This window comes from Martes martes (genome assembly GCF_963455335.1).
Source record: "Martes martes genome assembly, chromosome: 1".
NCBI classification, from domain to species: Eukaryota; Metazoa; Chordata; class Mammalia; order Carnivora; family Mustelidae; genus Martes; species Martes martes.
In genome coordinates this window covers 90651692-90667105 of record NC_137888.1, presented here as the reverse complement: position 1 = coordinate 90667105, position 15414 = coordinate 90651692, and the positions used below count along the sequence as shown (strand labels likewise).

The following is a 15414-nucleotide window of genomic DNA, read 5'->3' as shown; positions in this document are numbered from 1 at the left end:
AGGTGTTAGAAGGCTTTCTTCTGGCTTTTGGACTCTTTTTCTTTAATCATTCCAGACAGGGTCATAATACCATTTCCAAAAGTTTCCTAGACTTTATAGTCAATAAATTCCTAATGTATAAATTATATTCTTTCAACGATAAAGGGAACTCATTTCTTCCTCTCTTGTTACTTATTTTAGATTGCAGCAAAGAGGAAAATAGGCTACGGAATTCTGTATTAGCTTTTCCTTCATATCCTTGCAGACAGGGGCCTTTCACGGCCTGCTTACTGTTCTCGAGGAGCAATTCTTCCATTTCATTATAAGGAAAATTACTTCTCTTTCTTGTTCTCCTGAGAGAACTAAGGGATCATAAACAGGACCTTTTCTATGGCATTGTATAAGCACTAGGAAAATGAAACTGTGATATTTGCGAAAAATATATTGTCCATAAATTCAACAGTTCACAAAATATGGCTCTAATAGGTAATTTGCCCAACATTATTCACTATGGAATTTTGATCTTAATGATTTGAAGCTAGGATCCAAATCAGATTTTATACCTAGAAAATTAGCGGTATATATTTGGGGACTTTTACTGATCACATGACAGGCTTTCTCTTCTAATGCAAATGTGCATATGCAGACTAGAAAACATAGTGGCACTTACAGCTTGGTTTTCAGGGGTAGTTTGACTGTAAAGAAAGAAGGTATAATCCAGATTATTCTACTTGCTATCAAGAATGAATTCAATAATCCTCATCTTTGAAAGAGAAGGCTTCTTCACATCCTAGGAACACTCATGATCCATTAATGACTTCTCTCTCAGTAGACTATAGAGTAAGTATTTCTATATCGGGCTGTGGTAATAAGTCAGTTTGATTCTCAAATGTTATGGCATGGTAGATGTGAAGCATACAGTGGATCCAGCTGAAATTTTGAACATCACAAAAAAAATTTTAAGAATTCATCAGTGTAAGTCAAAAGTTTGGAGATACTGTTTTCTTAATTGTATTTTTAAGATATCCATAGTTGGAAATTAGCATCAAAGATAAGTTTTTTTTTTTTTTTTTTTTGGATTTTTACACAAGTCAGTTTTAAAAGATTAGTGAGTAGAGTCCTTTAAAAGTGGTTTAAAGGGACACCTGTGGGGTGCCTGGCTGGCACAGAGTGTGTGACTCTTGATCTCTGGGTAGTGACTTCAAGCCCCCGTTAGGCATAGAGTGGAAAGAAGGAAGGAAGGGAGGGACAGAGGGTGGAAGGAAAGGAACACCTGATGTTCTGCTCTCTCTGGATGGGTGGTGACTTTCTGTCATCTTGGAGAGGGAGCTTTGGGAAGACTGAGCTGAGAGAGGGAACAGTTCCCACTCCTTCCATCTTTCCCCATCTTTTCCATCTTCCACAAGGTTATCAGGATTTGGATCCCTAGTTGGAACTGAACGTTGAAGAAATACATTCTCAATTGTATTATTTCGCTTTCATATTGGTAGATTTAAAAAGTTTATTTCTGTGGTGCCTGGGTGGTTCAGTCTTTTAAACCTCTGAATTTGGCTCAGGTTGTGATCTTAGGGTCCTGGGCTCGAGCCCCAGCACCTGAGAGTCTCTTTGTCCCTCTCCTTCTGCCCCTCCCCCTGCATGCTCTCTTTCTCTTAAATAAATAAACAAAATCTTCAAAAAAAATTTATTTCCTAAGTCAAAGCCCTTATGTGAGGACAGATTTTACTGGAATATTAGGAGGCATTTAACAAAGTAGCAAGAGGACAGGTCGGCTGTTCACTTATAATGGGAGAAGGATGGTCCATTAAGCCACTTCCTTGAGAGTTTAGTGATTAGAAAAGAAATAACTGGAAGACTGACAGCTTATTATGCTTTCTTTAAAACCTACAGGGAGCTTGTTTAAGTTGTAGCTTTAACTTCAGGCTCTACCTAAATAAAGAGATTGGTTTGATAATTTTGCCCAGGATAAGATAGATAGTGCATTTATTGAGTGAGGTATCTAAATATGCATCTGGCTTATTTTATTTATAATGCTTTGTAACATTAGGCCCTTTACATACATTATCTAACTTAATCCTTAGCTTCGTTTGAAAGGTAGGCAATATTTTGTAGATATCTCGATCTTTATCGTCAGCTCTTATCTCTCTAAGCTCACTTATCCATTTGCTTTCTGGACACATCTGCCTGCAATCTCAAATTCAACATATTTTAAATTGAATTTATTATTTGTTCCCTCTTCAAAACCCACTTTTTCCCTCTTAGCTTCAGAACTTCAGTTAACAGCCAGAGACCAGAATATCTACCTTGGTTCTTCCTTCTCACTCAATATCACAACCAAGTACTGTCACCTATTTTCTATTCCAAATATTTCTCAAACCTGTTCTTTTTACTACTACAACTATATCATTCAGGGCCTCATTTCTACCTGGCTGAAAATCACAGACTTCTAATTTGTCCTTTTCTCTAGTAATGCCCCCATTTTACCTCTTAAATAGATTCTGCACATTTTAGCTATAATAATTGCTTTCTACAATGCATTCTATGTCACTTCCTTGTTTAACACCTTTCAGAGTATCTATAAAATATTTTGAAACTCCCTCTGGCCTGGACCTATTCTTCATATCATTTTTATCCATTCCTGGGTATATTCTAGTAATCTCTACACCCAAGGTGGAGCTCGGACCCATGACCCTAAGATACAGAGTTGCACACTCTTCTGACTGAGCCAGCCATGTGCCAACTGGGGTACTTTTCAAACTCAAATATAGGAACCTGCTGTCAGCCTGTTCCCATGTAAACCTTACCCCTTGCCTTTATTCTCTCCCCTTCTCTAGAAATCCTTCTCCAAACGTTGTTCATGTAGCTAACATTTATTCTTGTTTCAGGTCTTGTTCATTCATCTTCTCGATCAGGACATCTCTCTTTACTCCTGAGGTGGAAATATGCCCCCATTTGTCTTTGTGCTGTATACCTTCCTGTACTTTGTTTAATGTAGAATTAGATTATAGCATTTAATGTGCACGTGTGTGTGTGTTTAAGTGTGTGTGTATGTGTGTGTTATAGTATCTGGTTCTTAGTGGGTGCTCAGTGATATTTGTTGAGTGATTTAATTAATGTTTATTAAATAACAGGAAATCTAAGAATTAGATAAGTTAATTACTCAAGGTCACAGTCTGAATAAGGAGCAAGCAAGATAGTTATTCAAATCTATTCTCTCTCACAATAAACCGGGAATCTAAGTATTACCAGTCTTCTTTCACAAGGGAGAATATGTGACTTGAAAAAATGTGTAGTCTAACCAACATTACAAAGCTAGTAGGCAGCTGAATTGGAATTCCTGTGCCAGAGTCCATGCCCTTTCCACCATTCCTGAGTTACAAATGGAGTCACTGAGTCATTGGAGAGAAGCTATATTCTCTTAAACAAGTAATCTGATTGAATAGGTTGGTTATGTCAATCAAATCTAGGGAATCAGTTTTGTGTGTTTGAACACATAAAAGACACGTTTTTCAATGAGTACTGGGTGTTATATGCAACTGATGAAACACTAAATTCTACCCCTGAAACTAATAATACACTATATGTTAACTAAATTAAGTTTAAATAAAAAATTTTTAAAAACCATGCTTTAAATTAAAATTAAATTAAAAAAAATTAACACCTCAAAGTTTTAGCTTACTATTATTTTCCCTTTTTTCTTCCCACACATATTTTTAAAGTACACCTAGGTAGAAAGTGCTGAGTTAGGAACTATGGTGGACTGAATGTGAAGAAGCATGATACTTGCTCTCACAGGCAACATATTCTAATTGGGGGGTCAACTCACACAAAGCAGGATATGATAAATGCCACTGTGAAATGGTTCTAAGCAAAACCTGAATTGGAGATCCCATGTTGGTTTTCTAGAAATGCATTCATTAATATCTAGAGAATATGTAAAATCTGTTAAGAAGAAGAAACCCCAAATTCAGAACTTCTAAAAAGATGTTTCTTACCATTTCAAGTAAAATATATTTAGAGACAAAGTTGTGAATTGACATAGGGCCAACTAAGTAATGTCTGGTTAAATGCCTCGTCATATTTACATTGGTAAAATTAAATGAATAGATGATCAATTAACTTTGCATTTGCACATAATATGTATAGTTCTGGTAAAATCAAAGAAATAATCATAAGACTTTAAGATTTTATCCTGCCCTAAAATTCTATAATCCTATAATTTATAAAAATAGACTTGGGCTTTTAGTTTCTCCCACTGTATTTCTTTCCTTTCTGTTAAAAGAAAAACCTCTATTTATGAAGATTTTATCTCTGTACAATAGCTGGACTTATATAAAGAAGGGAATCATTTATTCAAGTAATTCTGAAAATTTTATTGATTACATCTTTCACAAAGCTCTGTGAAAGTAGATGCTCAATAAATAGGTGTTGATATAACTTGATTTCTAAAAGTATTTTTAAGTGAAATTAGATTAGGGATTTGAAGTTCCTTGACAATAAAACTTATCTATCACAAGATATTAAATTCTTAATAATTGCTTTACTAAGGTACTACAATTCTATGTGACTCAATTGGTTTCTATTATTAGAATGAGAACCAGAATGAACATTTCCAAAGTGTAACTTACTCTGAAAACCATGTTGGAAGTCAGGAGGGGGCAGATATGTTGGAGATTCACAAATAACCCTCAAAGCTAATCTTGTCATGGCTTTGGTGTCCAAAATTTGATTCCAATAATTTTAGGAAAAAGAATAAAAATGAACTGATTTATATGGAACACATTCTCTGCCTTTGAGATACCTCTTTTAAGCCTAAAAAGCACAATGGACTGAACAAGGATAGATTCTTATGGTAATTGGACTAACAACACACGAACAATTAGCCTCTAAGGGAACAGATAGTTGATTGTGTTCTTTTGTTCTCTCCATGACAATGACTACATGATAAGTTTTGGTAAGAGTTATTTTCCCATCTCATTCACCCTAAAAAAGGTTGTTTTTTAAAATATTTTTTTTCTTTTTTGTATTTTTTTGTACTTGACAGGTGAATTAATTTTGTTCTCACAGAATTGGTTATTATATCTATATTCGGAGCAAGAGATCTGATCATCTTCACAGATGACACAGTGACTCAGGATCTCTGATAGGAGGTGTGGAATGGAACGAGTAAACTCTTTCAATGTCAAAAGAACAAATCTCTCAGACTCCTAAAATGCCTTAAAATTGGCTCATTCTGCACTTCAATTTAACTCTTGGCAAAAGTACAAACTTAAAAAAAAGTTATCTTTGAAATGGACAAAGTGAGAAATACAGTGTGGATTCTTAAGGTATTTTAAGGATAACTGTCATTTCAATTGAAAGTTTCAGGTTAGGTTTTAAGGGAAAGGTGGCAGCTAATTAGTTTCTCAGCACTTTGGCACACAAGGTCAAATATCAGAAGCGATAGTTTTGTTTTTTGTTTTTTTTTTAAAGATTTTATTCATTTACTCGACAGAGATCACAAGTAGGCAGAGAAGCAGGCAGAGAGAGAGGAGGAAGCAGGCTCCCTGCTGAGCAGAGAGCCTGATGCGGGGCTCGATCCCAAGACCCTGGGATCATGACCTGAGCCGAAGGCAGAGGCTTTAACCCACTGAGCCACCCAGGCGCCCCTAGAAGGATAGTTTTTATACCATCTTATGAAAAGCATTCTGTGCCTTTGACTCGTGTCACCTAAATATATCTAGTTAATATGGGTATCTTGGCAAAAAGACATTTGACATTGAATTTTGACTGAGAGATAATAGAAGAGATAGAGGATTGACCTCTTCCCTCTCACTCCCACCGTACTGTCTCCATCCCCAAAGGGAAATGTCTTCAACCAAACTTACCATTCAGTAAAGAAAAAATTAAAAATAATTACATGTAGGGGTGCCTGGGTGGCTCAGTGGGTTAAAGCCTCTGCCTTCGGCTCAGGTCATGATCCCAGGCTCCTGGAATCGAGCCCCGCATCGGGCTCTCTGCCCAGAGGGGGGCCTGCTTCCTTCTCTCTCCCTCTTTGCCTGCCTCTCTGCCTAGTTGTGATCTCTGTCAAATAAATAAATAAAATCTTAAAAAAAAAATTACATGTAAAGCTCTTATAAGATTCATGGCAAATTCAGAACTGCAAAGTACCTTATTTATAGTATCTTACCTTGATAAGCCTCATATTAATATTATTAAAAAATATTATTATTAAAATTATTGATTTCTTAAAGAAAGAATAATTCATACACCAATTCTACAAATATTTATTAAATGCCTATTATGTACTAGGTACTATTCTAAGCATTGCTGATACAGAAAGGAAATAAATGAAGTCCCCCCTCTCCTAGAGCTTGTTTTTGGTAGGGAAGAGAGTGAATAAACAGACAAGTGAATACAGACCACAATAGCTCCTAATGATAAGTGTAATCAAGAGAAGCGATGTAGGGTGAAGGATGAGATACTCAAGGGGGAGAGTTTTACTTTATCTTTTATTTTAAATAAAGTTTTATTCTGACTGAAAAATCCAAATAAGTAAGTAATAGTGCTCCCTGCCTCGAATTTTCTTTTCTTTTATTTATTTAAGTATGTTTAACATTATTCAGTGCTTCTCAGGATAAATGTATTCTTAATCCCCTTCAGCTATTTTGCCCATCCCCACACCAATTTCCTTTTTAGCAACTACTGTTTTGTTCTCTATATTTAAGAGCCTTTTTTGGCTTTGTGTCTTTTTTTCTTTGTTCATTTATTTTGTTTCTTAACTTCCACATATGAGTGAGATCATATGGTACTTGTTTTTCTCTGACTGACTTATGTCACTTAGCATTATGCCTTCCAGATAAATCCATGTTGTTGCAAATGATAAGATTTCTTTCTTTTCATTCTTTTATTCTTTATTCATTCTATTTTTATTGTATTCTATTGTGTATATATATATATTTTAATTTAATTTTTATTTTATTTTATTTTATATCTTTTATTTTTATTGTATTCTATTGTATATATATATCTTTTTTATCCACATCTTCTTTATCCATTCATCTATGGATGGGCACTTGTGCTGCTTCCATATTTTGACCATTGTAAATAATGCTGCAATAAACATAGGGGTATGTATATTTTTCGAGTTAGTGTTTTCATTTTCTTGGATAAATATCCAGTAGTGGAATTACTAGATTATATGGTCATTCCATTTTTAATTTTTTGAAGAACCTCCATAGTGTTTTCCACAGTGATGGCACCAATTTACATTCTTACCAACAGTGCATGGGTGCCCTTTTTTCTTTACATCCTCTCCAACACTTGTTATTTCTTGCATTTTAAGCCATTCTGACAAGTGTGAGTTGTTATATAACTCTGCCTTTTTTTTTTTTTAAGCTAGGCTCCACACCCAGCATGGAGCCCAGCACAGGGCTTGAACTTATAACCTTGAGATCAAGACCTGAGCTGAGATCAAGAGTTAGACACTCAACCAACTGAACCATCCAGTGGTTTAGATTTACATTTCCTTGATGATTAGTGATATTAGACATCTTTCTAGGTGTCTTCTTTGGACTAATATCTATTCATATCCTCTGTCCATTTTTTAATTGGATTATTTGGGGGTTTTTGGTATTGAGTTGTATAAATTCTTCATATATTTTGGATATTAACCCTCAAGGAAGAGTCTTTAGATAGAGTGGTCACAGAAGGCTCAAATAAGGAGGTGACGTTTGGACAGAGAATTTTTCATTTATTTATTTGACAAATATTTATTGAATACCCATTATAAGCTGGTCACAATGCTTGCTGTTATGGGATTGCAGAATGAGATAAGATGCCTGATTTCTAAGAATTTATAATCTAGCAAAGGAGTGTAGCTATATATATTTATTAGATGTTATAACAAAATGTGAACAGAGTGAGAGATGAGAAGAAATAAATATTCCTTTCAACTCTAGTTATTAAGAAGCCTACCAGAACAAGATGGGCCTTAGAGAATGGGTGTATGGGTAGGCAGACATGGGACTGTGTGTAAAAGGAAATCCATAGAGGGATGGATGAGCACATCATGAATGAAAACAAAGTAGCTAGAAATGTAGAGGGTGCTTAGAGAACAGTAAAGGTTTCGTTTGTGTTGAACAAGAAAGTGTGCTTCAGAAACTTGGGCCCTGAATGCATCTAGCAATTCAAAACCAGCTCCTACAAGCAAGAAATTTATTTGAAGCCTTGTATTCTACCTTTTAAATCCAGGTGAATTTTACATTCTGGAACATAAATTCATCTATCCTATTTTGAAATAAAAATATTGTCCCCAAACTCTTTAAATAAATTAAAGAGTGAAGCTGGAAGGTGGACGGTGAACCATATTTACCTTATGGCTTCCAGTAGCTCTGTCAAATATTTAGCTGGGGATTCATATTTTACTTTGACTATCAAGGGTAGAAGAGCAGAGAGAACTAATCCTAAAAAAGTAGATTGGACCCAAATAGCACTGGCTTTTGAATAATGGCTCACTCGTTTGAAATGTGCCATGAAGAGAGTGGAAAACGAATACATGTTTTTTAATGAGGCATTAGCCTTATATTTGACCAGGCTGTTTCCTCGGCCTCGAGTGCCTTCCCCTTGCAAATCCTACTCGTCTGCTATGGTGCAGTTCAAATATGACCCCTCACTCAGCCTTCTGTGATTTCTATAGCTGGGCTTCCTTGGCAACAGGTCAGTACCTCCTTGCATTTACTGCATTTCCCTTTTTATGTCAGTCATTTGATGCTCATGGTTCTATCTGCTGCAGCACCTGAATATGGACTTCCATGTGGAAAAAAAAGTGCTTGTAAAATGAATATAGATGAAAGGCCCCCCAAAGAACGATTAATCTAGTGGCAGAATAAAAGATATTCTAGAGGTGGATAGACTAAAGGCAAAGGTATTGGTTAAGAGGCTCTTAAAATTATTCAGTGATGAGGTAGTGAACACCGGACTAGGTAGTTGACATTGGCTGTTTAAAATAAAAAGGAAGGAATGAATTTGCTAACATATTGCAGAGTGGGAGTCCAAGTGTTTGATGTGACTGAGGAAGAGAAGCACACAGGAAGCTGGACTGCTTGTCTGGTAACCAAATTAGGGAATTTAGGACCGAGACCTGGTGTGGACGGAAGAGGAAAACTTTGGATTTCTTGATATGTTGCTGATGGGAACATTATATAGAATTGTCCCCTGGCAAGTGGGAACGTCTCAACACTGGGGAAAGTTATGAATGTGGATAAATTTAAGAACCATTTTCACAGAAGCAAGATTGCAACCTGAGGTGGTAGATAGAATCCCTGAATGGACCCACATGAGTAGAGAGAAAGGGATAGAAGAATGACAGTAAGGAATGTGTATAGTGAAAGAAGGGAAGAAGAGGGAAGAGAAAATAGAGAGTGGGAGTGGAAGTTCAGGGAGGCAAGAAGAGAAGCAGGATGTACTAGAAAGAAAAGAATTTTCAGGGGTACCTGGGTGGTTCAGTGGGTTAAGCTTCTGCCTTTGGCTCAGGTCATGATCTCAGGGTCCTGGGATTGAGCCCCATATTGGGCTCTTTGCTCGGCAGGGAGCCTGCTTCCCCCCATTCTCTCTGTCTGCCTCTCTGCCTACTTGTGATCTTTCTCTCTCTGTCAAATAAATAAATGAAGTCTTTAAAAAAAAAAAAGAATTTTTAGGAGCAGAAAGCCACATCCTTCAGAGAGTGAAAACTTACAGTGATGGAGCAATTTGGAGACCTTTGGGAATACAAGCAAGATTTTGGATAGGTGAGGAGAGAATGAGGGTGAAGACACCAAGCCTGTGGTTACTAACTGGTTACTATCGCTCACTTGAGGTGTGTATGCCTCTAGAAGGAGCGAGAGACTTAGTATAGTCTGATAGCCAGAACTTAAATCATCGTGTGGAAACAAGGTGATATTGATGGGCCACAATTTAATGTTCATGCTCCTCCCTTCCCTACCAGGCCCCAGGCATTTCTTTTCCTGCCTATCCTGGCCTGTCAGATTCACAGCAGTACCCCAAGATATTGGTCTTTTTAAAACTATTGTTTCTGCTCAAAATATGTCTGTCACCAGAGTTCTGCTCCTTTGGAGTGGCACTTTCCAGGTGTGTTTCACAAATGGTAGCCCTTCGAGATGCTATCTGATATGGGACTTTATGGTCAGGTAAGTCTGGAAAATGCCACAGGGAATGTTAACATGTGAACTTCTATGGAATCTCTCATGAAGAAAGACCTTACTTCTTTTATTTCAACTACCAAGTATTATTTCTTCACAGACTCATCTCCTTTTTTATTGTTACTGTCAAAAAACTCTTAGTGTGTGTCTGGTACCTATGTGGGGAAACTTGGCTTTGGATTCTTGGTGATGGATAATTAATTTGATAAATGCATACATGTTTGGTGTTAATGGCTGTGAGAGGATAATTAACTTTGTAATATTAAATATTCATAATGTACCAGGGAATTCGAAGAGAAAATAATAAAAAAAGTTTAGTGTGGGAGGTTCAGGATTGTGGATGATAAGTGGATGCTGGCGACTCAAGATCTCTATCACATTTGGATCCACAGCTAAATTCTGCATCCTTTTTATTAGGGCTATTATGGTGTTTCGACTACAAAACTTCAATCAATTCTTCATCCAGCCTGAGAAATGGAAAGGAGGAATACAGCACCGTGATGATATCTTGTGCGCTGCATTTTTACCCCCACAAACTCTTGTTACAGGTTAATTGAACCTTCTCTGGACCATCAGTGGTGAATGATTGGTTTCTTTTGGCTCAGTCATTTTTTTTTAATAAAGGTTTTTATTTATTTATTTGACAGACAGACATCACAAGCAAGCAGAGAGGCAGGCAGAGAGAGAGGAAGGGAAGCAGGCTCCCTGCTGAGCACAGCGCTCCCAGGACCCTGGGACCATGACCCGAGCTGAAGGCAGAGGCTTTAACCCACTGAGCCACCCAGGTGCCCCATGGCTCAGTCACTTTTAAAAATCCTTTTCTGGACTGCAAAATGAATACATCTCTTGAAGACTCAGCCTTTGCACTGAGAGCTACTCTTGGTCCTTACTTCCAGGGTAGCATGTTAGTGGTGAGGACTGTCAGCTCTACAGCGAGGCTGCCTGGCTTCAGATCCTGGTGCCACCACTATCCAGTGCATCATATCGAACAAGTTCTTTAATCTATACACCATGGCTCTCTCTGGCTAATAAGAATAAATCAATATCTTGGTTTAGAGTGAAGATTGAGTAAACTAATCTGTGTAAGGGCTTAATACAGTGCTTGACACACAGTAAGCTTATCAGTAAATGTTAGCTTTTGTTTTTATTGTCCTTTTCCCAGAAACAGCATTAGGAATGATGGGAACAAATCCTACTTCTGTGGCACTCAGATGTTTCATAATGGGAGCATACTAACACTTTGGCACAATTTAATCTAAGTAATTTTGGGTAAAGACTGGCCTCACCAAATGCCTACAAATCCAAGTCCTTAAAAAGATGCATGGGCATGCTTTGATGTGCATATGAAAGAGGATCAGAAATCGTTGTATCATTTCTGGCCAAAGGAAACAATTTATAAAGATAGATTGCACCATGAAATTAGAGAGTCCATATTTTGACAACCTAGGTTGTTTTTTTAATAGAACCCAAAATGTCATCAATTAAGAGGAATGAAAACTCACAGGAAAAGAGCCAGGATATCTGTGAAGTGTTACAATATGTGGTTTACAGCTCTGTGTACACTTACATTTCCACTGTCTTTAGGAATTACCTGATTACCTGCCAGTAGGGCCAACTCTGCAGTTGAATTTGCTTTATAGCTGCTGAAAGTCCAGCCCTGCAGGTGGTAGCACATGCTGAAATGTGATGGAGACAAGCTATAAGGCTGCATCTTTATTATTCCAAAAGTGTCAGAATTTACCTTTGTAACTGGTGGATAGATGGTGTCTTCATTGACTCTCATCCCACCAGTCCTATGTGAAAATGTTTGGCCAGGCACTTTATAACTTAAGCATTTCAAAATCATGGGAGCAGATGGCTACTCTCTTGTATAGTTAATCCATGCAAATCCATCATCCTTGGCCAGTTTTTGAGTTACACAGGTTGCTCTTGCCAGAACAATACGGAGTTTCATATGTATTCTTCTCTTCTTTCTCCCGATCCCAAGAAAGTTTCCCTCTGTACATCCCACTCAAATGCGGGTCTTCCCTTCTGCTTTTCACTTGACCCTGATACTCTGCTCAGTGGGGACCTCTCCTTGCCTTGCTGTGGAGAACAGCAGTCTGGGCGTGCCTCGCTCCTCCCCAGGACAGGGTTGGTCAGACTGTTTCACTATTTGGGCTTTTTTGTATTTTCTGTGATGAGCAGTAGGGAAGGACTTTCTATAGGGAAATTTTTAAATTAGAGAAAGCGTTATTCAATAAAGAATATAGGAGGGAGGGAATGAAAATAACACACACACACACACACACACACACACACACGAATAGATGTGGCAAACAAACCAATAAGGATTTGATTTGTTTGCCCTCAATAATAAAAAAGTATAATTATTATGAACATTTTTTTAGTTCTTAAAATATATTAGGCACTATTCTAAGTACTTTTCATTCACAGCAACGTTATGAAATAAATTCGATTTTAATCCAGTTTTATAGATGAAATTGTGGCCTCAGGTAGTTAATAACTTAACCACGTTTACACAGCCAGCAGGTGGCAGAGCTGAGAATCAAACTCAAGTTGTTTAATTGCAAAGCCCTTATTCTGAATGCCTTGTTACTATAAAATAAAAAGATATGGCAGTAATTTCCAGTACATTGAATACACAGGTACACGATGAGGATTGTAAGTTGTTTAATAAAATACTAGTCATTATTATTCATGTTTCCAAAAATACAGAGAATACCTAATATGCACCAGATGGTGTGTAAGGTGTTCACAAATAGTGACTTCTTCTCCCATTGCTGTTGCTCATGTTTTCCAACTTTCTGGCAATTTATGTTCTCCATCCTGGCTCATATAGGGAGTTATGATGGAGAAATCATTCTGTGGAACAACAACACAGAAAACGCTCACTGCGTCCTTCACCCTGATTATCAGAGGCTGCTAGAATCAAAACTGGGTGAGTGCAAGTTTGAAAATAAAATAACGTGGCTGAATCAAACCACAGTAGGCTTTGTTGTTTATTCATGTACCTGATGCAGCTCACCCCTAAATTATAGATGATTGGCTATAAGCACCAGGGATTAGTGAGACCGTTGTCCTGTCAAAGTGACTAAAAAGAACCTTGAGATTTACTTGGCTTAGCAAATTCTCTGTGGCGTGCTGTTGCTTGTCTTTATGCCACACCAGCTTTTCTGAATTACTGACAGCAGGGAGCAGGCCTCTCATTTCCATCTAGTTTAGTTTTTGCCAATAAACCTAACCAAACTGCCTTTGAGTGAATCTTGGTACCCCTTGGTAGGAAGATAGGAGCTCATGTTCACTTGATAGGCTGCTCGGGCTTAGTCTAGAGCTTGTATTAAATATTACGCCACCTGGAAATCTTAAATTATTTCTTGCTTTAGAAACCTGTGAGGGGCACGAGATGGGAGTATATTGTATTTTATGGGAGTTTAGCCGAGCGCATGAATATTTTATACTTAAGCAAAATGTCTTGACAATTGCCTTTTGCATTTTATTTCAGTTTCCTTAGATACTGAAGATTTTTCCTTAGGATTATTTATTTAGGTAATGAATATGTCATTCTTCATGGCCCACTGAGGTTCTGTTGTCTCAATCGGATAAACTCACAGAGCTGGATCGGACCGTAGGAAAGGACAGGTCTTCCAATACAGCTTTATTTTATGAAAGTGGAGGGAGTAATTTGTTAAGAGTAAGCCCTTAGTGATTTGGGCTTACTTGTCTGTAGGCACAAAGCTCTGGCCTGCTATCTGTATGAAGAGTTAGCCATTAGGGTTCACTTGAACCCTCTGAGGAAAGGGTAGAATTCTGCCTCTTCCTTTATATTGGCCTGCAGGAGAGTGACATCTTGCTCTTACAGCAAGCCCAATTATGGCTACGATTAAAACTCCAAAGAGGTAGATAAGAAAGAAAAGTGGATATTATCAAACTTCTAAAAGACAAGAGAGGCATTGCTAGAGATGTCTTGCTTTGAGATTTTGCAGATCCTCCCTGTGTAGATTTTTTCATAGCTATGTACAGACTATTCATAGATTCTGAATATCCCCAGTTCTTATTAGTGTGGCCGGGAGATGATGTCACAAGATAATTGAAGTGCCCCTAGGAAGGTCCTCTCCAGGGTAACTCACTAGCAAATAATATTGCTGCTAGACTGATCATTTAAATATATTTAAATAGTCATTATAGCTCATGTTCATTATATTATTTGCAAGATTAGTATTAATGATTAATGAGCTGAAAATGTCATGGTGTTAGAATCACGATTGTCTTGAACAGATCAGGATTTCTAAGACATTAACCCTGACAACAAAATGAAGTCCCTATTAATTCATATCAAGGGAAAACACAGTCAGTGTGTATGTAATATGCAAAACAAAAGTGGAGTCAAACAACACTTCAAGTTGGCATTGAAGCCGTGAATAGCAGAAGGTCTGATGGATGTTCACTGGAAGCCTAGTGTGAGACTTGATGGGGTCACCGGAGACGGATGGAGGCGGGCCTGTTGTTTTTCGTAAGCATTCAATTGAAAAGCAGATGTTTCTCCTCATTAAGACACCTAGCTTTGTGTCCATCACAGGTACAGAGCCTCAAAAGCTTTTCAGCGCTGGGAGGAGCCGCTCCGCCTGCCCCGGCACCAACCAGGCTGCACTGGGAGCCCACTCCTTGGCGACCCTCACCAAGGGCAGTAATGCTGTTGTGGGGCTCTGCTTCCTTGAAGCAAGAAAAACCACCGCAGAGACAGGTATAACATACATTTCCATTCTGACTGTGGATTGATATATTTGTAAAATGTGGGGAAAGGGAGCAATGAAGACCATTTGATGTGTTCCTTTGTGGGTCTTGTAGAGCTTGACCCCGTGTAGCTAACAGTCAGTGCTGGGTCCCGGGAGGCCCCCCAGCCACAGCAAGCAAGGTCGGGGTTCAGAAGGGATGGTCCAGGAGCAGGAGCCAGACTTGAACCCCCAGCGAATTAGTGCTGCACAGCTCAGGATCCGAGTGGAAGAAATGCTGGCAAACTGTTTGCTCTGGATGACAATCTGAGTTGGTATGCCAGCTGTGGCATAAAGAGGTTTGGTAGGATAGAGGGCACAGCAAGAAATAGGGTCCAAATATACATGCCAAGGCTTAGGACTATATGCTCCAGAAGGATAGAGTCCGACTGTGCTGGAACCCAGTATCAAAATGGGCTAGAAGAAAATAGTGAGAAACTTGGAGATTGGGGCAATGGCAAAATTTGAAATAACTGCTGATCCTAGAT

The 15414-nt window shown here is 38.0% G+C and overlaps 1 protein-coding gene across 1 annotated transcript in view; it reads left to right on the top strand.

Annotated features, from left to right (window-relative positions):
- WDR49 (WD repeat domain 49) overlaps nucleotides 1–15414 on the top strand; it is a gene marked incomplete at both ends in the record, with an annotated part of 129708 nt that overhangs the window by 76617 nt on the left and 37677 nt on the right. The window contains 3 exons of the mRNA XM_080803291.1: nucleotides 10572–10702; nucleotides 12997–13095; nucleotides 14734–14898. Coding sequence (XP_080659417.1) covers nucleotides 10572–10702; nucleotides 12997–13095; nucleotides 14734–14898 — 395 coding nt within the window. The remainder of the gene's footprint in view (nucleotides 1–10571; nucleotides 10703–12996; nucleotides 13096–14733; nucleotides 14899–15414) is intronic.